The sequence below is a fragment of the Haemaphysalis longicornis genome, unplaced genomic scaffold, assembly GCF_048455015.1.
Source record: "Haemaphysalis longicornis isolate Haplotype H1 unplaced genomic scaffold, Haemaphysalis longicornis Haplotype H1 scaffold_9, whole genome shotgun sequence".
In the NCBI taxonomy this organism is placed as follows: Eukaryota; Metazoa; Arthropoda; class Arachnida; order Ixodida; family Ixodidae; genus Haemaphysalis; species Haemaphysalis longicornis.
Window position 1 is genome coordinate 133,098,165 of NW_027526460.1, and position 26,049 is coordinate 133,124,213.

The following is a 26,049-nucleotide window of genomic DNA, read 5'->3' on the forward strand; positions in this document are numbered from 1 at the left end:
GTATGCGCTGTTCAGTGGCCGATTTTGTCTCTTTCGTTCCCATTAGGGAGCGTATTAGGTGCCATGTTTTACGGGTGCCCAAAGTTCCCTGCAAGCGATCGCAGAATTGCATCCAGTTGTGTTGGCTCAAGGATTGTGCATATTCTTCAGCTTGCCGTGTAAGGTGCGCAATGCGTAATTTCAACTTCCGATTTGTCTTGTTGCGCTTCCAACGCTTCATGAGGCTGTTTCTCGCAGTCCACAAGTTGTTGAGGCGTTGGTCGACGGCTGGATAGTCGGTGGTGAGAGGGAATTCTTTAGAGTGGGCTTTCAGTACATCCGAAAGAGCGGCCGTCCATCTATCGAGGTCTTTAATTTCTTCCGCGGGTAAATGTTCGCGAAGGGCTTTCCAATCCGTGAGTCGGGCTGTGCCTATGCGAGAAGGGGCAATACCTTGGATAGTTATGGATATAATGTGGTGGTCGCTACCAAAAGTGTCAGGGAGGCATTGCCATGTGTATTCCGTCACGTTGCGAACAAAAGTGAGGTCTGGCGTAGTATCCCTTGATACACTGTTGCCTATCCTGGTGGGAGTGTTCGGGAGGTTGCAGAGCGTAAGCCGGTGTCGATTCATAGCGTCCCATACGATGGTGCCTTTGCGGGCATTACGGGGGTAGCCCCAGGCCATATGCGGAGCATTAAAATCTCCAGTGATCACAAGCTGGTGGTGTTTAGCGAGGGAAAGTACTTGTTTTAAAAGGGAGGGGAAGTCGGCCAGAGTGAGCTGAGGGGGACTATAGACGTTTAGCACAAAAATACTGCGGTCACCCTTTCGAGTTGGTAGTATTTCCACGAGGATACAATCGATGGTGGATGTCAAGGCATGGTGCTGGGCAGTATATCGGTTGTGGACGAGCGTAGCTGTGCGTATGGATGAGTCGTTTTGGAAGGTATTGTAGTCTCGAAGGGTCGGGTGCTGTGCGTCAGCTTCTTGAAGGGTAATGACGGCTGGGAGGTGTTGCGATGTATATGGTTGGAGGGAGGCTTTCTTTTTACGGAATGATCGACAGTTCCAGTGCCATATTGTGAGGGGTTGAGTAGGCGCGCGGAGTTTACGTGGAGAGCGTGGAGGAGGCATCGTCGTCCATAATGGCGTCAGCGAACGAGGCAGGGGTGAGAGCAGGGCCCGGTTTGCGTTGCTTCTTCCGTTTGGTGGTGTCAGTTGCTTTATCTTCCAAGGCCTGGATTCTGACTACAAGAGCAGTGAATTCTGACTGGAACAGTAGTTTAAGGTCGGCAATGGAAGAAGTAAGGGCTGCCAGAGGTGAGGTAGAGGGAAGCGGGTCGGCTGGTGGGGGGGACTGCTGTGTATGGTGGGTGCTTGTGTTAAGTAGTGTTCGCAACTCGGATATTTGTTCTTGAAGTAGGGTTATTTGACGTTCATTGTCAACTATTTGCGCTTTCAACTGGGCGTTTTCACGGATTAAGGCGTCCAACTGTGTAGTTGGTGCTGTTTCCTGATGGGGATCAAGGGGTGGGAAGTCGGATGTAGTGGGAGGAGGGGCGGCGGCGACGCATGACCAGCTCACCTGTGGTTTCCGTTGGGAATCCGGTTTCAGAGGTGGGGGTCTTCTGGTGGTGGAGAGGGCGGGATGCCGAAGTTCTTGTGTTTGCTGACGGATGCGCACGTGTGCGGGGGGTGGAGGTGGTCGTAGTTTGCGGCGGCACTCTTTGCTGGTAGTAAGGTGTTCTAGTCCGCAGAGCTTGCACTGGGGGCGGCAAGGGTGGTCGGGAGCAGGATCCGGTGTGTGGCACTGGGGGCAGATGCTCGGGCGAGGAGAGGGGCACACATCGGAGCGGTGTCCGAGTTCACCACAGCGCACACAGCACTGATAGGTATTGCGGTAGGGTTTGCAGCGAACAAGTGTTCCGTAGACACGCACGTAGAAAGGCACGTGGGGGCCGTGGAAGGTGATGGTCGCCGTGTCGGACATATCGAGCATGCGAGCTTCCAGTATCTGGGGTCCTGTTGTTGTGATGAGTGTGAGGAGCTGCTCGGGAGAGGTGCCGGGATCTATGCCTTGTATGACGCCACGACAAGTGCCCGGGGGGTGCTTAAGATACGTCGTGATTTGGTAGTCGGTGGTGCCCAAGTGAATGCTGGTAAGTTTGCGTAGTGCGTCTGCGCAGACTTCGTGGGGTGTGCTGAGCGTGATGAGGTTCTGAGCGGGTTGTGGAAACGTGATGACTTCTGAGCAGAAGACCTGTATAGAAATGTTGCTTGCTTGCTGAATACTGGTGGCCAACTGTCGGGCTGTCCAGGCGTCGACTCGCAGGCCGCCTCGAGGTCGAATGATGATCTTGTAGTCGTTTGCGGGCAGCTTTGGGAGTGTTGGCTTGCGCGGGGCGGGAGTAGCTGGAAGCGGTTGATCGGCTTGCGGGAGTGTCTTGCGTTGATGGCGGGCATGGAGCACTTGTTGCCACGGGTCATAGCGCGGGAGTGTGCGTCCACTGGCGGGATCATGCGTTGGTTGCATTTGGTTCGATTCATCCATGGCGCGTGGAGGCGTGCACGAGGAGTAGAACGCTGCCGATGTGAATCGCGACGTGCCCGGGGGCACGCGCAGCCGCTGCGCGCACTGCCAGGAACAGGTTAGGGTTAACAGCGTTCCCCCACCTCAAATCTTGAAGCGCTGGTTGCGGTCCACTGGATGCACCGACTGGGTCATGGGTGGTATCGGCGAATAGCTGGTGACGCTACAAACACCTTCGTAGTAAATTTGCTGCGGTGGCGGTTGTCGTTTCGGAGCCAAGGAGTCCAAAAGCGGGAGCACATGCGAGGTGACTGTGCGCTGCGCAGCCCCCTGGTGGCTTTTTCGGTGGCACAACAACAACAAAAAAAGTGGCTATATCCGAATTACGCCCCCTAGTTCACCCTCAGAATCATTGCTGAAGGCGTTCCACAAAAACCAAGGTGCAGAAAAACAAGACTTGCTTTGTTTTAACGAATCACAAGCTGTTTAAGGAACCATAATTATACGTGTCCGAAGTTAAAACACAAAGGAAGTACCTAGCGCTCGTGCGTGCCCGTCTCAAGCGAGCGCCCAGCGTCCGCTGCGTACGTTTGTCAAGACAAGCATACCCACTTACAGAGACTGGCCAAGATTGCCGCGACCTCCCGGCAGCTAAATAACAAAGGAAATGGCTAGTGCTCATGTCTGCGTGCCTCGCGGCGACCGCGTTTTCTGAAGCCAAGCATATGCACTTAGGGTGATTGGCCAAGATTGGCCACAAAATAGAACAAAACCTCGAGCGTGCACCGTAATAGTGGCAACACTTACTCGTATAGAGAACGACTCCAGCATTTGCAGCAAGTGTGTTCGCGGTTGCTCGGAACGAGAAAGGCACTTCATACCGCACGCGCCTCGAAAATGATGTCCAATGATTATCACTTCCCAATAAATGAAGGGAGGTCACACTTTTACGAACAATAATGGAGTAAAGTTCGCTGCGGCAGAAATAAGAAGCAAATCGGCTGCAATCATAGACTTAAACAGTCGTGATGATCAAGAAGGTTGCGTACAGCTTCGCTACCTTCAACTCCTACGCGCTAGTCTAAGCTTCCTTCATTTCTTGCTAGAAATACGACGGAAAATGTGCGTTAGGGGTCAGTGCAAGCATAGACCTATCTTCCCCCAGATAACATGCTCCAGTTTTGCTCCAGTTCCCGCCTAGACAAGGCCCGAAGTTTCCAGGCTGGCTGCTTGTTGCTCGGGCGTATTAAGTGACGGCTACATCTTCCGCACCGCCGTAATTAGCGCGATAAGCAGGTCGCGAAATGCTCTGTGCGATGCTAGCGTACTCTTCTTCCTACGTGTTTGGCTGAATTTGTGGGTGGTGGAGCAAAATATTTAAAGCCCTTACACCTTTTCGGGATGGTCGACCAGCGAAGCCGATAAGGGGCGGACACAGTGTTTGTTTAAAGATTTTTAACGCGGGTATATTAAAGCGTTTTGCAACGGTGGTACAAAATTATGTGCACCTTACACGCATCTTTATGCCAAGCCATAGTGACTGAGACACATTTGGCTTGGATTTATAACAATGGATATATTTATTTTTTCCTATGCGGCTGCGCAAAACGAGCTTCAACGGACGGGCTGTCGGGTAGACCCTATGCTGACGCTTGCGCTGGGCATCGCATGCCCACACTTCCAGAAAAGTGGTTTAAAATTGGGAGTTTGTGAGGGCATTTTAAGTGTCCGTGAAGGCGTTCGGTAAACTACCCCCTCCCACCGTTTATTTATACTTTCGGGCAAACGTTGCAGGTAATAATAAAATCTGGCTTTGCTGAATTACATGTACACCCTAGGTAAAAAGTTTACAGGACACAAACAATTTAGATTTTCAACATTATTTGCTCTGCTCTTGGGGGCTCAGCCCCTGTAACGTGTATGTTTACGATACTCTGAAGCGTGATGCTTTGCTGACAAATCCAAATATAGTGCTCAGCTCCCAGAGGGCAGAGAAGGCACCGTTAAAAGTCGAAATTGTGTCCTGTAATCATTTTACCTTGGGGGTACGTTTATGTTTTCTTCGCAAGGGTTTTTAAGGCGGGTTTTTGCACAACACGCCTGGTATGAAAAAGAGCCACACACACAAAGGGGACTTTTAAGCACTTGAGGAACTTTCTTCGGGAAGAGAAAATCGTTTAGATTTACTCTTCGAAAGTTTCGGAAAGCGGACATTGAAGATATATGGGCGTCTTAGTTGCGTGTGCTAATTGCTTGACTTAATGATACGGAGCAGTTCGTCGTGGTGTGATTTCTTCCATCGCATTTTCATGCCCACAAGGGAAACCCGTCCAGTGATTTCCCTACACCCCCCCTAGGGGGTGTGTAGACCCCCCCTAGTTTTTCTGGACACCCCCCCTTGAATCCCCAAATTTCACTCTTGTCAGTCCTTGTATGGACCTTTTTCAGTATCGATCTGCGCATGCGGGGGCTGCCCGTCCGCTATTCTTGGCAGTAGCCTCGGGCAAAATAAACAAAAGTGCGCCCACCGAGCTTGCTGTTAGCGTTGCACGTATTTATTTCCTTTTTTTCGACAGCTCGTGGCAAGTTCGTATGTGCACACAAAAAAGGCTTTCAAAGGAAAGGGGCAAAGTGGTTTGAGGCTGACCACGCTGCGAGCACATTGCTACCAGCCAGGGAGTAGCGAAAATGAAAAAAAAAAGTAAAATAAAAGGTGAGCTTGAACGGCCGCAGATTAGTCACGGAAACTTCAATTGCTTTTGTTTTTATGGACCCTGGATGATTAGCGCTGCTTTCACGCAGCGTCAAGTCAGACGTGCGCAAGTTTAATTATAAGAACTGCAAATAAATAACATATCGATTCGTCAGAGGCCACTGGTACAGAGCAAGAGCAAGCCCGGGAGGAGGTACGAGCAAAGCATATATCGACAAGCACTCACCCAAAATTACTTCGACTGAGGCCGCCTTTGACTTGAACTAAGTGCAGTAAATACACATATAATTTACTTTCTTCATTGATTCGATGCCGTTCTTTGTTTACAACCGTAATCTTTGCAGAAGCTCTTTTAGCACGTACATCTAAAATGGGCAATTTGGTGAGGCGAAGCGCTACGGAAGCTAATCCTGGCGTTTTAATAAATCGGGAGCGTACAATCGGTGCCTGATTTATAAGTGCTGCATAATTCGTGTACTACCTAAACATTGTTTTAAGAACTCAAATTTCGTCACTGACCCTGGTAACAAGTTCGAAAATGTCCGCATACGTTGAAAAATGGCGAGAAATTAAAAAAAAACTGAATACGCACCTTTCACGGTAAAAAATGAATTTCTCTAAATTTGTTGTTTTCTTAGATTGAATAGAAAGCACCGCCTCTCAGGTGTATATGTATATATAGAAAATGAAAAACGTACGTCACGGGGATGAGCGTTTGGTTAACAGACGTCTATTATTTAGTTAGTGGGATAAAAAAACAGCTTTTCTAGTTTATGAACCCCCCCAGAGCCATTGAGACACCCCCCCTTGATTCGATGCCTGGGGAAACCCCTGAACCCGTCCCACTCAGGGTTGGTCACAAGTGTTGCAGATTGTTGGCGGCACGGTGGTGGGGGGGAGGAGTCTCCTCTGTGACCCCCCTACCTCCTCTTCGTTCTTCGTACACGACGTTGCCTCTACCCTTGCTCCCTCACATTCGGGGAGTTCACAACTTGCACACTGCCATACAACATTCCCACGCTCTGAAAGAACCAGGGCTGCCTTTTCCTCTGGTGTCGTTAAACTTGGCGCCTGGGCTCTCCAGGCCGACACTGCGATAGTGTGTGTACTTCAAAACACGTATTACGCCCGAGGTGAAAGACAGGCATTCTCTCTGCTCTTGCTCCTAACTTTTCTCCAACTAGTGCTGAATTGCTATGGAAGATCCGGAGCCCTTTCGGAGCAACATTTTTGCTCCGCCTGGAGCAGACACGTTCCAATGGCAGATTGAGAGCACCGTCGCTGCCGAGATCGTTCCGTGGAGCCGGCAATGTTGCTCCGTCGAAATCGGCGTCGTTGGCCGGACCTCGCGGGGCGCCATGTCTCCTCTCGGGACGTCGTCGCCGTCTGCTTCAGGTTTACTCCCCTTTCCGCTTTGCTATGGCGCCCACTCCGGCGAATTCGCGGAACGACCAGTCACAACAAGAAAATCTATGAGAGATGCCGTGTCACGTTCATACTTGCTACTTAATTAACAAAAGCGTGTGCACTAGCTGAAACTCAGAATCAAGTAACAAGGAGCCCAGTCGGACGATGAGTGAGCTGACGTGGCGTATAAATGCGCCTTCGGCGTTTCGTTTTTTCCGGATACACCATGATTTAGGTGACGTAATATCCATTACGGAAGTGACGCCGTTACAACGAAGCAAGCAGCCTCTTATGGGTGCCCCCCTTAACACAGGGTCTAATAGCGAGAAGGCAACCTTTAGTACTAAAGAGTACGTTATACTTAGGGTTGTTCGTTTTCTGGTTTTATATTTTAACACGAGAGTGTTGTATGGCGGAATACACTGCCGGAAGTTTTATGTCGGAAAATTTCACTGACGTCTTATCCGTCACGGAAATGACGCCAGTACATCTTTGCCGAAGCGACCCGCCTGCAGGACGTCGCTCGCTAAGCACACCCCAATACAGCCACCGACCCGCAAATCATGCTCAGCTGCAGATTTCGCTGCACATTTGGCTTTCGTGTTTTACAATATTCGTATGACAGAGGGGTCAACCGCAGTTTTTTTCTCTTTTTCGCCTGCCTGCGAAAAGACCGATGAAACTTTCGTCGCGGCCGCCGTTGGACACCGTCAAGGATACTAAAGTCCTTCGTCGGCAAAAAAAGCCGATGAAGGGACCTTAACCGAGATACCGCAAGAAGAAAACAGTTGGAGGGAAGCAAACGTTTTTGGAAGTTTCCGACGTGAAGGCTACCGCGAAGTTCCTGTTCCCATCATGTTTCGGTATTTGCTCCGGCGGGAACGCAGGGGTTCTAGAGGCAGTGTAAGATTAAACACCTGCTCTTCGAGGTGGTAGTGTGCCCTGCGACGGAGCTCAGCGACCGCTTACGTTTTGCCATTGCAATTACACGTAGGTTTCTTTTTTTGGCGCGTGCTCACGGGTTCCCTGAGGGTGTCTTCCTCGGCACATACAGCTTCGCCATAAAATATTTTTATCGTAAACAAGTGAAACTACAATATTGCACACTGGCATAGCCCTGAGAGCTCTTCTAGCCGTTTTAGGGTCACCGCAGTAGTTCGTAAGGCGGGTACGGTGTTCTTATGTGTTCTTCAGCGCTTTACAGATAACATAAGGTATGGATTTCAGTGATAGGAAAATATATGATTGCAGGGGTAGCCACAACAAAGGTTCAACAAATACGGCTTCAGTGGCCTTTTAAACCTAACAACCTTCAAGGTGTAACCACGCCCACTACATCAAATGCCTTTTTCGTATCTGCAACATACGCTTTCTTAAAATTGAACCCGGGGCACGGACAATTAAATTCAATGCTGAAAGTGAGGGGTTTGCCTCGTTGATGCCGAAGTTGGAAAGTAATTCTTTTAAACATACTTCATTCGCAGTGGGGGCCATCCCACGCATGGTCCCATGTAGTGTCCCGCCTCCAGATCTGGAGAACGGCGTATACGCGGGGTCACAGGAAGATCGAGTCGCTATTTACGAGTGCAACGACTACTTCTGGCTGAAAGGACCACCGCAGCTCACGTGCGTCACGTCAACCGACGGAAACGACACCTGGATGCCTTATCCAAAAAATTTCGTGGGAGGGCACCTGGACAGGCCAGAGTGCCACCGTAAGTTCACCGCACTGCAAGTCGGCCACTTCTGTTCAATTTCACTTTTGCTTTACGTGGGTTATACGTGAACAAAGGCATTCCGAAGGTTTGTTCGATTTGACCCACTTCACTTATACTTATCAAGAATCATAGTCTGTTTAGAAATGTTTCATCCCGTCAAAAAAAATTGTTGCCACTTTTGTGAGCGTAGAGTTTTGTTGCATTGGGTAAGATGCTGTACCAGTTGTCTCAGGCTGCTGTTGTAGCGAGGATTTTAAGCTGAATGGCTACAGTTACACACAACGATTAAAGACAATGAGTGCATGGTACATGGTTTCTCATAATACAAAAGTTAGTTACACCTTTGAAGCACAAGAAAACATTGAACTCTAGTAACAAAAGGGACGACACTTACAGTTATACGATTTATACTAAACGTCCTTTTCCCGGTTGTGTTCTGTGAGGGACAAACGCTTACCTTGCAACCACACCTGTTCAGAGCCGTCTTAACCAGCTCTTCTCCGCCGAATTTATTATTCCTCCATGCACACATTTTCTTTCGTCTACTTGCCGTCTCGTATCCTGGCACCAACTGTGTTTCCTGGATCTTGCATGTGATGTCAATGTAGCCGTTATGTGGACGACCCAACTCGAATTTTTTATCTTCGATTTGACCTAACTCCAAAGTCTCCCTAATTTACTACGCTCGCGTATTGTCACTACTTTTATTGGTTCTGTCTATGTGTGCGCATGTGTTCATCTGATGGTTGTTCTGTTTTTCCTTTGTTTTTGTTGTTACTATTTTTTTGTATTAAACCCCTATTACAAAATCATCAACCACGTGCAGTAGCAAGCCCGTCATTGTGCACGGCTGACGTCTTCAGTCTAAATATAGACCTCTCTCTGTATCCGCAAGGTTTACATTTAGAAGCCGTCCTTTTATGGTGTCAACACATTGTTACGCTGAAGTTAATATATTTAGGGAACACAAATGTGCTGTCCCGGGAATATTACACGGAGAACGCATCGGTTGTATACCATTATAAGGCAAGTATCTTGATAGGCAGTTCTTCAGAGTGCTTACCAAATGCACCCAAACCGATACCAACGCTGTGGCTGCTGTCTTTCGGGCGGGTTGTACTAGGAGTGAAACCTCGTTCGATGTAGTTGTATCCATTCTCGTCTTTCACTATTCTGTCAGCTAGGCTCGAATGAGGCTTTTTGCAAGCGTTCTCTGTGCCGACAAAGAAACCCTGGTGGACCTACGCGGAAGCAGGACTTCTTCTGTGGTTGTGTTAATTATGTGATAAGGTCGCTCTCTCGAAAAAAAAAATTGGATGAGGCAAGTTGGAAATACCATCACAGGTAAGAGGAGAAGTCAAAATGGAACTATTAGCTTGCCGCAAGCAACAGCTCCTGCAGAAACCGTAAAGTTGTCCGCATTGGGGTACACGAAAGTGTTCACTAAACACCAGAGGAAGAGCCCTAGTGTCAGGAAGTACTGAATGCTTTGTGTCCGGCAGGGTGTGTCTGGGAGTGGACCTGCGCCAACAAAATTGCACCAGATGCCGAAGACCGGGAGTCCCAGTCGGGGATAAGCATGCACGAGTTCATTTGAGTGTAGTTCTTAGCAAATGGGAAGACATAGCCTTGAGAGGCGCACCCGCGATTGCTTCGCACGCGCGCCGCCTCTTAACACTACTCCAAGCCAATCTCCAAACGTCACAGAGGTTAGTGTCCTTCAAAAGGCACAGAATAAGATGTCCCTCCGAGCGAATCAGTGCCCTTTTGGCGATAGCATGCGGTCGAAGGAGGACTGGGGGCTAGCTCTTCATCGGCTCTGTAGCTAAAGCTGAGCGGTACAACGCATGCACTGGGCAATCCATGAAGAAATGTCTGACGTCCCCAACCAAGTCTGGCCAAGCGTCTGGCATTAGCATTCACCATATAAAAATGGCCCCCTCACGAGGCCTTCCACAGTGCGAGCTTTAATTCGGCAGTAGTTGCTAGCAAGGGGTGGTCGCCCCGGTAGTAAACAGCAGATGAAGGTAGAGCAAAAACAACCACCGAAATTCTTCGTCGTCGTCAGGTTCCTTATTACACGGTGGCATAAACAAGAAGCGCATCATGTAGGAGACAGATCAAAGCTATTCGAAAGCAAAACGCCATCCAGCGGCAAGATTCCAGAGCTCTTCGACAATGCGAAGCGAAACAAGGCGTCGCCCACATTCAGCTGGCATTGTGTTGTGCGACTCACAACCCACGAACGCCTTTAGGTGTACCCGGATGTTTTATTTTAGTGGCGGGGGAAATTCCGCCGCCGTACTTGCACGGTGTTGCTATATGTTCACTTGTAAATGGCACTGCACGAGACCGAAGTCCTAGCGAACCTGAGATATATGTTTTAAAACGGTAGCCTAATGAAACCAGATTGGTGCACGTACGTCCGCGAAATTATCGCTTGAATGTGCACAGCGTAATGGTGCGGACAATTTCAGTGTCACAAACCATGCAGTCGATTTGACGCAACTACCGTTAATTGATCGCGACTGTTTAGATGAGCGCTTCGGCTCACGAAACTACGACGTTCATCTGGGAAAACTACTGCGGACCGAGAAAGAGCGGCTTCAGTACGCCTAGTGTATGCATTGTTAGCAGCGTCTACCGCCTCTCCCCTATAAAAACTTGAAAGGAGCAGACGCAATGAAGCCTCCAGGCGTTCCCAGGCCACGTAAACAAAAATAACTGTGGCAATCAACACGCACTCAACACGCACGGCCTATTTCCAGCCGCAACTATAAAAGGGAGTCCCCTTGTCAGTACTCATCCGTATGATCATACTCAGTTCGTTTTATTTGAAGTAGATATCACCCACACTAGTTTACTTCCTAATCCCAACTGCTGTTTTCTGATCTCAAAGTAACAACTCTAGCCAAGTTTCCTTCAAATCGTTTAGTGAGACCCCAAGTTTCTGCCCCTTATGTCATTACCAGGAAAGCTGACTGGTTGTATGCCAGAATTTGTGTGGCAGAGGAAGCGTACTATTCAGGATGTTAGAAGAATTGTGATGGACTGAAGCCCACCTCACACTTTTGCTGTGTTTGGTTCCTTTTTTAGTGACTTGAGCCACCACTTATAACTAGCGCAAAGTGGGCCAAAGTATTTCCTTTTTAAAGCAAAGCTCTCTACCCCTACCTGCCAACGGTTTCGTCGTGGCGTGCGCCACAGCAAACTCCACACGCGGCTGTGGAGGTGGAGGGAGCTCTTAACTCACGGAGCGCCGTGCAGATGGGGCGGCGAATGGACGCTATTACCCAGTGTTCCCCGGGCAACGGAGCCTGCTCACCCAGCCGGGCGCGATGGCTGGACGTTTTTCATCAGTTTTGTCGTCTGCTTTAGCGACGGTTGTTTTGTGCCTGTTTTGGCACAGTTTCGGGTCCATTGCGTGCTTCCTTCGCACGGCTTGACTAACGTGTTCGACAGCACTTCGTGGGAACCCGGGCCCGACAGAATTAGGTGTTCGTACAGGCAAAGATACTTTAAGGAATCGTTTTCAGGGCGGGAAAAAAAGGTCCAGAGACCACATACAGACATCTGGCCGCTAGAGAAACGCTACCTTCTGCGAACTGCTTGCCACGAATGGGACTCAATTTTCTGAATTGGTGAATACTAATTCGGTTGTGTTTTAACAGATATTAGAAAAAGCGAAAGGAGCAACTTGTTAGGATAAATAGCGATTTTAAAAGATACCTCAGCTTTCTTGCAATTCCCGAACTTACTTAAGTAACCAGTTTAAATCGGTATAAATTCTAATCACTAAGCTCGCATGCCGAATAGTTCTGGTGCCTGCGCTTGTGAGGCGCGGTGGTGTAGCCCCGAGCTAGCACATCAAGATGGCTAGATTTCGCTGTCCCACCCTTCGAAAGACGCTCCTCTCCGTTTTCTTTCTGGCGTCGCACGGGCGGGCTACAGCGGGCGCGCCCGCCGCTCTAGCCCGGCCGTGGGCAGCGCTGCTGTGTTTGGGACGACGCTGCCCCGCGACTGCCAGGTACAGGGCAGAATCGCTGGTTTGGCTCTTTCTAGGGCCGCCGGTGTTAATTCAAGTGACGTCGCATGGGCAATTGCTGTGGGTGTCGTTTACAGCTTTGCTTTCCAACTACCTTAACACCGTGGATTGCAGCTAATTTTCCCCGTTATTTTCTCTGCTATCTCAAATCCGCGTAATTTAGACACCCGAAGATTCCACCCTATCGTATTCAACCTCCCTGCCTTCTACCGTGTGAAGTTCAAAAACAAATTGCATAAGATGCGCGCTGATGTGCATAAAGGCGAGGGTTTCAGAAGTTCGGCGGTAATTTTCTTGGAACAACGCTCTCGTTATGCGAACACGTTTGCATTGAGCAGGCTTCGCGGTCTTTAAACGGGGAACGTAGATGGTATAGCGGCACGTCCCCTTGTGTGCACTAGGAACCATAACGTTAAAAGTATAGGTTCCACACGAACATATGCTGTGATATCACGTGTAGGCACGCGCAAATCGTTTACATAAATTTCACGTGATAAAGCAGTCTATGCGCACCTTGAAATTATTTGGGGCTCTATTCAACATAAATTTAACGTGACAAAGTACTCTTTGCACATCTTCCAAATAATTGGGGCTCTATTCAGGATGTTACCTGAGACAATGCAGACGGGTACTTTCTTTCGTAGTGTCGTGTTCAAAGTTTCTTGTCTTCAAAGTTCTACGGAGCTTCTGTCGAAGCTTTTCAGCATCAGTTTTTAATTTAACGTTTACCGGTGCATTCGCGCACTAGACCTTATATTAGGATCACATTCAAATGGCTGGAACTAGGCACTAAAAACAAAAAAGAGGAGTAATAAAATGCGGAAATGTATTTTGCCTATTTTTCCCAGCTTTTCAAGACTGCGAGGAACCGGAGATTTTTCACGGTGACTACGTCGGTGAGTGCTGCGCTCCCGGAGATGAGGTCGAGTTCCTCTGCTACAGTGACCGCTATGCTCTCTCCGGAGTGGAGAACGCCACCTGCCTTCCTAACGGCACTTGGAGCACACCTCTGCCCGTGTGCCAAGGTAGGTAGAGCTTTTGTCAACCGGCTAAGCATGCCGAATATACCAAACATACCAAGCATAAAGAATACCCAACTCTTAGGCAGAAGTGAAATTTCTAAGGTGGTCTATATGCATTCGTACGACAAACATTAGAATTTCAGGGAAACCTAGAAGTTACACGCCCATATATCCTCTGGCGTACATAAAGGCATCACTTTATAAAGGCATAAAGGCGACGCTAGTTCATAAGGCTTCAGCTTCGGCATCTCAAAATACCTCGAACATTTACAAACAAAAAGCCTCTTTGTACTGCTCAAATATTACCCATAAAAATTAATCTCTGTGCGACAATTTAAGTACCCTGGTGTAATCACAATCTCTATCACGAATTCGACTGGTCTTGATCAAAATGTTCAACAGACTTTCCAGCTGGGCTGACAAGAATGGTTTCAAACTGAATCCCGGAAAAAGCTCTTGGGTTGTTTTCTCCAGGAAGCACGGGGTCCACCCCAGACCTAGGCATCACTCTTAAGAGCGTGTCTATTCCTGTGAACAAGGAACACAAGTTCTTAAGTATTTTATTCGACGAAAAGCTTACATTCATCCGACATATCAGACAGCTTAAATGCGAATGCTTAAAAACTATGAATATTCTTAAGGCCCTCTCACATCAATCTTATGGGGCCGACAAACAACTTCTGCTGCGCCGTTACACGGCCTTTGTTGGGTCTCGGCTCGACTACGGCAATGTTGTGTATGGGTCTGCTGCAAAGACAGCACTCAAAATGCTCGACCCCGTGCTACATCTTGGCCTTCGCCTCTCATGCGGCACTTTCCGCACTAGTCCTGTCGAGAGTCTGTATGTCGAGTGCGACAAATGGTCCCTAGGCCATCAGCGGGAGTATGTTGACTTGCTGTGTGCATCTAAGGTCGTGTCTTTTACCAACCATCCTTTTAATTATTCCATGAACGTACATCAAATTTACAACTCTTTTTAAACAGGCCGTCTATCTCCTTACCTTTCTCTCTCAAATTTAGGGAGGAGGCTTCTGCACTGAAGGTACCTCTGTCAGACACGCACAAAACACCCATCCATAATTTTATTCCATCATGGTACCTTCATCCTGTATCATGCGGCCTATCATTCACACTAGTAGAAAAAAATATGGTACCCAGGAGTGCAATTCTGCAGCACTTCCTGTTCCTGCAGGACAAGTACAGGTGCGCAGAATTCTATAGCGACGCGTCGAAAACTGGTTCTACTGTCTCTTGTGCACCGCACGGACCATATTTCAGAGTTACCAAAACAATCAATTTTTATAACAGTATTTACACGGCAGAAGCGTATGGCATTTTACGTGTTTCAAACCACATAATCAAACATAAAAATTTCAAGTCCATCGTGTACACAGGTTCTCTAAGCGTTGTACAGGCCCTGTCATTAGGAAGGTCATGTAAAAACTATGTGATCAATGCTCTTTTCAAGGCGCTGATAACTGCATATGCCTTAAATCTTGAAATAACATATTCTGGGTACCAGGACACTGTGGATTCCCTCGCAATGAGGCCGCCGATTAAATGGCTGGTGATGCTGCTCTCGTGACTACAGTTGACATTACAACAGTACCTTACACCGACCCAAAGACACACATAAGACGACAGCTTCGTAAAACATGGCAATTGCACTGGAGTCAACAAACAGGCCACAAACTACATGTAATCAAACCCCAATTGGGATGCTACACAACTGACAAACACAACAGATACACTGAAGTCACCCTGGCTAGGCTGCAGATTGGCCATACACATGTAACCCACTCCCACCTGCTCGCTGGAACTTCGGGACTCACGTCTAGATGGTGTGGGAGGGGCCTATCTGTTCTACGTTCTACGGCCGTAGAACGAACCACTCACGACCTTCTTCGTGTTTGTGGCACTCTGGGTATCGCCATATTTTTTGTTCTGCTCGACCTCAGACGGAAACGTGACTTTTGGAATTTATGAAAATTTGTGAACCTCAAAAGGACGCCGTAAAAGTTATCAAACGGCGTAACGACATCATTATATTTCGCCAATACATTCTACAGCTCTTCACACGCGGCGCCATCCATGCACTGAGACTACCAAGGAATCTCCAAGTATGACAAGAAGGGGTGTCGTTGCAAATATCAACATAATCATCAGCAGACGCAGCCTATTTAGTCCACTGCAGTAACAAGGCCTCTCTAATTATCTCCACCGGCTACTGCCCTCCGCGGCCCCAGTCTGCTCTTTCTTTGCCTCCGAATTTTTTTATTTCATCTCTCCATGGGGTATGGCCTTCTTCTTCTAGTTCCGTCTTTCCGTATCCATTGTGTTACCCTCGTTGTCCACCGGTTATCCGTTGGTCTCACTATATGGCCAGCGAAGCTCTATTTGTTTCTCTTAATTTCAGCCGTGATATTGCCCCGAACCATGCATTGGGTTCGTTTGTTTTGTTTTTGCAGACCGACTGCTGCGGGCTGTGGTATTTGTGTTATCCGTGTGCCAAGTGAAGCCCGTGTTCTATCCTTTATTTTATGCTACACCTGTTATCTCTTTCGAAAGGTGGAGCGTTTCGAACTACGGTCAACCACCTGGAATAATCTTCTTTGATCTACAGTGTTCAGGATGTAATGCGACGGTTCGAGAAACACTCGGGCGCAAAGATAAATGCCCGCAGAGCAGACGTTGCGGTACTCGACTCGCCGACACTCGTCTGCGCACGTAGCTTTGTTTACGGCTGCATCGCCCCCTCTGTATTCTTCGAGTAGTTAGGTTAGCACAAGTTCGCTCCAATAAAGTTGTGTTTCCCTTCAAGCCAACTGCGTCATCTTTGGCTTCGGGGCAGTATTTACTGCTCGAGTTATCTTCCCGATCCAGGATGCTCGTTTCCTGTTCGGAAGTGCTACTCCTATAATTATTCGTTCCGTAGCCCGTTGAGCCGATCTAATTTTGCTGTGTAGTAAGGCTCCAAGTTTGAGCTCCGTACATCATCAGCGGCCGTATGCACTAATAGTATATTTTTGTACTGAGTGTTAGACGTGGCTTGCTTATCTTTAGTTGGGAGTGCTTGACGAGTGCTCCCCAGCTCACACCTATTCTGCCGGATTTTTTCCTCGTAGTTCGGATCAGGTCTGACCGTCAGGTCGAGCTAGTTGTATTCTTCTACTTGTTGTAGCGTTTCGTTACCTACGCTGAAGAAGGCGCTTCCGGCATATTTATACATTTTGCGTTCGATTTTCTCGCATTCATTTGTAGCCCCGTGTCAAAGCGTTTGGATTATAGTTCTTCAATCAGTTTGTGCAGTTCTGAATATTTATGGAGCAAAACTATGGCGTTTGCAATCCTCAAAAGGTGTACAAACCGGAACCCTGCGTTTTCCCAACCAAGCTTCATGAACAACACCTCCAGACATGCTGTGAACAATTTTGGAGTGATTGTATCACCCTGTCAAACTCCCTTTTAATAAGAGATATTGTCGCTTGGCGCGTGAAGGATTATCCTTAGTGTACATTCGTCGTAAATGTCGTGGGGGCAATTACGTAGGCCTCTCCAACTGTTTGGTCCTTTAACGACATCAACATTGTTCAAGTGTTTTTTGAATTGTAGGTTTTTTTTTTGCTGTTTATAAATGTCATGAAACGGGGTTTACTGTATACTGTGGACTTTATATTACTTAAATGACTAGAATAATGTGATCCGTTGTTGAGTATCCTTTCCTAAACCTAGCCGGCCCTCTGAGTTGTTGGGGATCTAGGCTGTCACTTACACGGTTAAGTAATACTTTGGTAAACAGCTTCTCTGCGACTGAGAGTAGGCTGATTGGTCTGTAGTTATTGACGTCCTTGATATCTCCCGCCATCATCGTCGCCATTTATTTACAATTATTAGCCCCTCTCGGGGTTATACATAAGGGGCGGGGATATAATGGGAGCACAGACGCCAATGAAAATGCAATGCATAGTAGCAGTTCTTAACCACGAAAACATACAGGTAGCAAAAAACAAGAAAAAGAACAAAGAACATATGAAACAAAATGGTTCGATTCACTATGCAAAAAATATACCCTGGCGTGAAGAAACAACGCAAACACAAAAACATCGATTAAGATTAAAGGGTGCCTAGAAATAAATCTCTAAATTTAAAGGCAACTGGTTCACTGACAATAGCATCCGTCAATCTGTTCCACTCTTCAAAGATGGTAGGCAGAAATTATTTCTTAAAGGCGTAAGTTGAGCCAAGCAGACGCTGAATTATCATAGAATTAAATAAAGTACGGTATGTTCGAAAGTGCGGAAGTGAAAGAGTGCCATGCAGGTGAGCAAAGTTGTCGTATATTTTGCGCAAAAAAAAACAGAGCCGTGCTCTTTTGCGTCGTGCTGACAAAACAGGGAGATCGAGGGATGATTTTTTTCGACTGATACAATCACGTTTGTTGTAATTGGAGGACAGGAATCTTGCAGTAGTATTTTGGACGTATTCAAAAATTTTAATAATAAATCTGATGAGGGCTCCAAATTGCAGACGCGTATTCCATTTTATTACGAACAAAAGTTTCCAAGGACATTTTTCGAAGGATTGCAGGTGATGACGACAATGCCATTCTGAGATAACCAAGAGTTTTTGAGTCATCGGCAGCTAGTTTTGTAATATGCTTGGACAGGTTATGTTGCTTATATTTACCACGCCAAGGTATCGGTATGAATCGACTCGCGATGACATTTTGAGTTTAACAAATAGATGACGTGTGTTGTCGTGAGCCAAGCATCAAATTGCACTTCGAAGTATTCGGCCACATCATCCACTGAGCCCACCAGCTATCAATTCTCTGTAAGTCTTGCGAATCAAAATTATTCCCGTGTATTTCCAAGTTGTGGGCACTCTCACAGTCCTTCTGCATTCTTAAAATAGTACGGCACGTCTTCCCACCACAAAAACTCTTACCTCCTTTAACAGATCCATGGTTATGCCATCATCACCTGGAGCTTCCCCTCTTTTCACTCCCTTGAGGGAATTTCCGACTCGCTCTTTATTTACTAGAGTGACGTAGTAAGCTAAGCTTGACATTCAGCAGTTTCCACTTATTTAACGTCGCTCGCATATAGTCTGCCACAGAATCGTCCGACCACTTTGAATAGTTTCGCCATCTTGTGCGTCATCAAGCATCAACAGTGCCAAACAATTCACTGCTTTCCCACTCTGTGAGTACGGATGGCCAGCGAAAGAGGGCAGTTCAAAGGATGGACGATACAAAATGCTGGAACATACTTTGTAGTCTCTCAAATCAGCTGACTGAAATTTGGAAGGACTAGAGTCTTGCTGTTAGCCAGCACATGCTTTTCTATTCATCTAATCGTCCCTTATGTAATTACCAAGCTCACAGTTCTCTCCTAATACTGACTACACGTGTGTTTACTGGAATTCTGAAGGGGAGATTAGAGTTAGCTGATAAAGAGTACGAGTAGAAATCAGTGCTGAGTGCAGACATTCAAGATGCGCAGGTGCCCTGGGTCCTCCACCGAAAATGAGTGCATTGCCATCGTGGTTGCTGTGAGGAAACGGAGGTCGTGGGAGACCCAGAAAGTTGTAGTTTTGACTGATTAAAAAAGAGCTCTACATCTATTGCAGCTTGGGATCACTACGAAAAGGGCATGGCAGCGTTTCTTAAGGCTTTTGCAAGACGTCAGCAGCAAGGGTTTCCATGTTCGGCTTTAATCTATTCCATCCCATGTCGGCGTGAAGACCAATCATGCCGTTGATCGGATGGCACAGAATACGCTCTCACTTGCACCGACCGTTAACTTTTCCGCTGCTGACTGGATGAACGTTTTGCAGCAGCAGTTGCTCCTTTTATATCCTTGCGAGAACCCCATCATCGGCCTTGCGTCACAAAGGGACTTACAAGATTTCAGGCAATTTTTCTGTACCATATCCGAAAGGGCTCAGCGGAGACCACAGCTTAACACTTAAAAGTATGCCTCATGTGATCGCGTCTGTGTTCGTCATGTGCAGTGATCGGGAATGTGCACCACTACATATTCTGTTGCCCAGAATATGCTGTAGGACGGGCGGCAATGCTATCAGCGATGCGAAAGTTGCCAGCCCAACACATCAGTCTGGACCACATCGTCTTCCCAAGGGGCCACTTCTAGTTGTGCAGGCAGGCATCGCTCCTCTTTATTAGCTTCCTTCAGCACACGGAACTCGTGGACGCGTAGTGAATCGACCATAATACTCACTCGTTTACTATGTCCGTCATTAGTAAGTTGAACTGATCGAGATGAGGGGGTTGTGCTCTTGTGCTTGCCTCCGATTTGGGAGCATGCCATTGAAATCCCACTTAGCGGGAAAATTGCTCAAAGCTACTAACTCAGAGTTACCTAATGTATATTATCTTTCCTGAAATATCGGGCGTCATTCGGTACATTCAATGACCCTTTTTATCCTTTGAGCAGATTCCCAGTTCGTGTATCATCGGTCGGCTATTTCGAACCATCGACGCCGGGTGTCGTGAGCAATTAAATTAACTAGTTCTTTCTAGTTGCAACAACTAGCTGAACGGGGGAACCACAATGAAATAACTCTGAATGCTGCGCTGGTTGGGGCCGCAGTGTTACAAATAAAGTAAGCAAGCCTGGCCTCAAACTTTTTTTAACGAAGCCTGTTAAATAGACTGTGTACTCTGGCTTGTGAATATCCCTGAAAGTGCCCTATTGAAGTGTTTACGCCAAGGTGCTATCTAGGAATAAACGTATGACGGGTTAGCAAGCAGTGTCAATGAGGAACCATTACCTCGGTATGAAAAGCCGGCGTCTATGGCACACAACTAGGCTGATATATGGTACGAAAAAGCTCGTCTTGTAAAAAGATAAAAGAGAATAAAATAAATATTAGAATGAAGCCACATTTCTAATAATTTTTTTTCAAGGAAGGAAGGAAACAAACCGTTTGATTGAATTCAGAACGATACAAGGTAACTTTTGTGCTGGATGGTGCTCCAACCACGCTGTTTCGGAATGTGAGGCCAGCACGGAACCTCTGGGCCAGCATATTCCGATTACTCTAGCGGCCTACGGGTGAACGCAGTGAAGCGGTTTTGACCTTCGATGTAAACTCGTGTGCTGCAGTCATGGCATCCCTACGGCAAGGGAAATTAGAGCATGGTAATTACACGAGTAGCAAAGTATGTTCCTGAGAATAGCGCAAATGTAAGGTCTAGAAGGGTGATTGACCAAACCGTTTATTCGCTTTAACCGGAAGAGGAAGCAAACGTCGCAAAGGGAAAAATGATGACTATAGAAATCGCTGCGCATCTGCTCACGCCGCTGCAAAATGTCGGCCAAAGACAATGGCCTTCTGTCGCCCCTGCCACGTAACTTCCGCTCCTATCTCATCCGCGCACCTCTCACCCTGTTCCTTTGCCATCTCGGTCCACCCATTGGAGGTTTGCAGAGTTCTATAGTGCCACGTTCACTATGATGGTGCGCCATTTTTTGGGGTTTTCTAAAATTCACGCACGAGCACAGAAACCGGGACTTGCACGCCAGGTTTATCTCCTGTGGTTGAATAATAATTTTCATTGGGTATTTTTATTTGCTTTGACAAACACTGAGAACACATGTAATTTTAATCAGAAGAGGCCTTCTTACTCAAATAGCTGATTTGCTATCGTTTGCTGAAGAATGATGATAAATGAAGCCAATGGTGATGTGGCCAATTCCTTTTCCTTTGCCGATGCTGCGGTGAAACCATCGATGGCCCGGGAGCTAGTCAAGCTTTTTCTCCTTTTTCTCCCTTTTCTCTACTACAGCTATTCAAGCTTTTTCTCCTGGTGTCATCTGCTTTCTAAGTGGAAATATTTTCATTATTATAAACGCGGAGTGTCGTTTTTAGATTTACTAGAGCGAAAATGTTGTGGCTATATAAACGTCTTGCTCAAGTAGTCCTTCAAGTCTGGCCGTGCTGCTGAATCCAGGGACAGACAGACAGACAGGCAGACAGGCAGAGAAGTTTTCACTTTTGAGTAGTCGAGGAAATACTCTCGTCTTTTGCATATCTCGCAGATCTAAGCAGTGAAATATGCGTTTTCGAAAACCAAGCGTGCTACTTCGAGCGGGCGTTTTGGGTGATGACGTGTTGAAAGAGGGGTGCGTAAAAAAGTGACGTAGGCATTCTTAAATTACTCACAGGCAATTTTGTAGAGAATAATTCGCACACAAGCAAACACTTGCCAGAGCGCCATAGCCTGACCTGTTTCTGTAAGCCTCAGAGGCCAACAACGCCCAGTGTCGACACATGTTTTCTAAAGTGACACAATTTCAGTACTCACGAAGGTGCGCTTCACAAAGCATCATCCTAATGTTTACAGCTCGGAAAGAATAAAAGTCAAAGGCTACGGCTTCATGCGGGGCGCCAGTCCCGTGTTTTGAAACCAGAATATTTTATATTGGAATTCACGAACATCTTAAAGGGACACTGAAGTGATTTGTAAACAATGCGGGATTACGAGCGCAATCTGTAGTCCGGAGTCCCTGGGCCCTGTTTCGACCACTCTGTGCGCGTTTACGCGAATTTATTTAGTAGAAAAATCAATTCGAAAATGCTGTCCTCCTCCCTTTACGCTCGCCCATTTTCTGTGGCGTTTCGTGTGACGTCAGCAGGAGAGGAGCTGACAATTGGCTGCGCTACTGCACGGCTCGCCGACCTTCCGCGACCGAGTCAGTCGGCCCACCGTTTAGTCCGCCGGCCGCCAACGGGTCGTCGCAATTCGCTCGATCAGTTGAAACTAAGCCACAACACGTTTGGGAATGGAAGAATGCGCCTTTATTTACTTCGTTAGTTTGTACACTGTATCTAGCTCCAAGTCAAGGTCGCTTCACACAAGCGCTGCACAAGCGCACATGCGACGCTTCACTGACTGGTACGCCAGTAGGAAAATATAAGGCCTCTTGAAGGGGGAGAAGAGTGAGCGAAGTCAATATAGGTACTAAGGAAATAAAATCAACTGATATTTTTACCGTACAGCGTAAAACTAGGGTGCGGGAAGCACTTTTTTGCGCTGGGCGAACAAGCAGAGCGGTCAGCAGCACGACTACGCATCTGCGAACGCTTTCCCGTCTACGAATTGCAATTGCTAGACGTGAGCTATTGTGGAAACTCGGGGGACGCTTACTGCACGAGCGCAATACAACAAATAGTCACCTAAGCTGCTTGAAATACTAAAACTAAATAAAAGTGTAAACTGGTTATACATTATCCAAGCCGTCCCGGGAGGCTTATCTTATGCATTTTACAGCCGACAACATGGCAGAAGCGCGGTACTACGATAACTGGGATATTGAGAATGCCCATCCAACGACGCCATCGAATGTCAAACATGTTGTTTTACAGACCGAAACCGAAACCGAAACTTGTTTGATTGCTAACCTTGGGCATCGTCCAATCACGGCGCCCCCTCCTCCCAACGTCACAGCTTAGTTTGTGCGGCCGCCGCAAACCACGCATGGTAGTTTTTCTTCTTTCGCGCTTTGTAAAATAATTACCGATTTGTCAACCGGATAAACGATGAAAAGTGTGCTAATTTGAGCCAGTCTACACAGTGCAAGCAAAAACGGGAGCTTGACAAATTCACTTCAGTGTCCCTTTAAGCACATTCACGTGCGGCTTTGTGTGGCATCATTGCACGGCCAGTGCACAAGTGTTTGTTGTTAAATATATACCTCTATGAATCTGCAGCGTGCTTTCACGAGTACCCCTTCAGGTGAGGCAGGGTAACAGCCTGAATTCACGCAAAACTCATACATTGCGGATGTTACACATGGAAATATTATAATAACGTACATCAAGATAGTTCGTCGAGAAAAATTGCAAAAAAAAACAAAACAAAAAACTAGAAGCAATAAACTACAGAAGTGGACTGACGAAATCATAAATATGCATCTAATATGTTCCCTACAAAAAAAAGCAAACACTGAACTAACACACACCGAAAAGAACGTTGAAAATACGATAAAAAAAATAAAATGTGAGTATACCATGTAGCGGCCGTGAAATTCCGCAAAAATTGAACAATTGGCGGAAGTAACACATTCATCCATTTTAATACGGTAAATAGAGATACTTCATTGAACTGGCTGCTTAAAAACCAGAAAATACAGAAAATAGAAATTATGCTTACAACGACCTGTCGGAATCATAAAATGCGTCCTGCAGATATCCTTCAAAACACTACGGGTAAAGAAAGCCCGCAAAAAACGTTGGATACACGAATAAAAAGATAGCCAATTGCGCGAACCATGCACTACGCCCAGCACTAGGAAAAATACATAAATAGCAACATAAAGCACTAATATCTAGCATTGGCACAAATTTTCATCATTAGAGAAAGAAACAAAGGAAAACTAAAAACCATAAATTTCTATAAATAATTAAACGGCACTCCATATTTGGCTACTATGAGCTAAATCTGGTTCCACAGAACTCACAATGCAGACAGGCGGTGGGGGAATGCTATGCATTAGTAGACTATTCTCTGGAGTGGTGTAGATTTGATTGGCGTTTGCTGCCAGAACGCTTATTTATGTTGGAATGCGGAACGAATATTCATTTGCTTGGTGTACGTTTGGGCAGAGTAAATCCTTACCCTAACGGTTTTGATAAGCGCTTGCGGTGAATTTACCTTGAATCCGCAGACACCTTTTGCAAGGATCCCGGCCGCATTCCCAACGGGTGGAGGATGATGATCTTGGACAAGAAGCTGTACAGCAAAGAGTGCTGCCCGCCCGGCTTGGCCGTGTACCACGAGTGCGACGATGGATACGAGATTGTTGGCGAGCAGATCATCCACTGCGGCGCCAATGCAACCTGGAACCACGCCAGGCCCAAATGCAAGCGTAAGCAGTCATTGATAGATAAAGTGGTTGAAGCAGCTTTACTCCAGGCTGGAAGAACGAGTGAAAAAATGTGGCAGAAAGAGGGTATTCTGCCAGGAGTTGTTTACTTTTTGATCTGCACATGCGACGGGGAGATTCATTCAAGGATTGGGTCATTTCCGACCTCTCAATTACATAGCTAGTGCGCGACCAATGTTCAAAGACTGAAGTCTTATAGAATGTAGGATGTTTTTGTTCAACTGGCAGAAGTGGGGCAGGTGTTTGCGCGTAGGCTGCGGTGAATTTTCAATTTTGGGTTAATTTTTAATTAACTTTTTTGGGGAGAAACTTTAGTCAAAATGGTACACGTCAGATAATAGATAATGCGGGATAACCACTTTCGCAAAGGTTTAGGAGAGTAGACATCGTTGACGATGTACTTATTCACAGTGATTTTCCCATAACGTGGGAGTGGATTTTAGGACTGCGAGAAATCCTGAAGGGGTGACGTTTTGGTAACGTCGCTTTTTAGCTTTCTTGTATCGGATGACACACAGGGTGGGGGGTAGCGTGGGAATGTTATGTTCCGTAAAACCCGTGCAGGGGCGGGCTTTATGCTCTCGTGTGCTGCAGCACGGGTAGCCTGATTACCAACCCACTAAACACAAAAAGTTGTACCGTTAGGCGTGAGTGTAGGTATCAACCGATCCAGTAAATGGAGACCAGTACAGCTTTCTGAGACTTTCAATGTAGAGTAACACGCTTCGTACTGGCACCGGTTTTGGGGGAAAGTTCGAGATTGCTCCATGGGGCTCCGGCTGAAACGATGTAAGTAGTTTTCTTTGGGCACTGCGCACCCCAGTGATAAAGTAGTGGGCCTTGATGTGTGAAAGGCCTTTAAAAATACTTTGCTTTTTGGGTTCGGTGAAGATGGTTTAGATGTGCGGGTGAGGGGCAGCTGCTTCCAAGACAGTGATCTTTGTGGGGAGAAAGAGCCCGGTTCTCTAAATAAAAACTGCAATAGCAACTGAAACGAGGTTGAACTTTGCCATGGTCTCATGTCCAAAACGCCTCTGCAATGTCCCTCTTTTTGCTAGCATGAGCTGATTGTCGTTGTTCTTGCAATTCCCGCTTTTTTTGCGCATGTTTGACAAAATGGTAGGGGCCACGTAAGCTTTACGCCTGATGTCAGAAAGCTGTTGACGTCACAACTAAATGTAATTAGTGAAGTGGTGTTGAGTTTGTTACGGCAGTTGGCATTGGTTTCACTGGCCAGTCCCGTTTTGTGGATGTGTGGTAACTGTGGGAGGGTACGTCGACGTCGCAGCGAAATTGCCATCGGTGGATCGGCCGTGAGAGTTTTTTGACTGCTGTAATCGTTGCCCGCCGGTGCTCCATTGTGGATAAATTGCTAGTACTATAGTCAGCTTTGCATTTATGCGGTTTTATCGTTTAACTGAACCACAAGGCAAGCAACTTCCAACTTGATCTAATTTAAACTGCGAGTACCGGTCTACTGCGTTAAACCGGAAAGCTTAGCTTTAGGGCCAACGTCGGGCCGTCATGTACTCAATGAGGCCCCAGTACAGGGTTGCACGACTCTTTGGAGCCAATGGGTGTATCAGGCTGTCATATGCAGGCATTTGTTTCCAATGAGAGTTTTGATTGGAGCTTTCTCGCTTCACGCAACCTGTGGGGACTTCGGTAACAGCTATTTGCACCCTGGGGAGCTTTGTAAAGTTCCGACTGTGGGAATT

General features: G+C 47.0%; 1 protein-coding gene across 1 annotated transcript in view; it reads left to right on the forward strand.

Annotated features, from left to right (window-relative positions):
- LOC144153444 (membrane cofactor protein-like) overlaps positions 1-26,049 on the forward strand; it is a 47,966-nt gene that overhangs the window by 17,173 nt on the left and 4,744 nt on the right. The window contains exons 3-5 of the mRNA XM_077685090.1: positions 8,118-8,348; positions 13,245-13,421; positions 24,113-24,313. Coding sequence (XP_077541216.1) covers positions 8,118-8,348; positions 13,245-13,421; positions 24,113-24,313 — 609 coding nt within the window. The remainder of the gene's footprint in view (positions 1-8,117; positions 8,349-13,244; positions 13,422-24,112; positions 24,314-26,049) is intronic.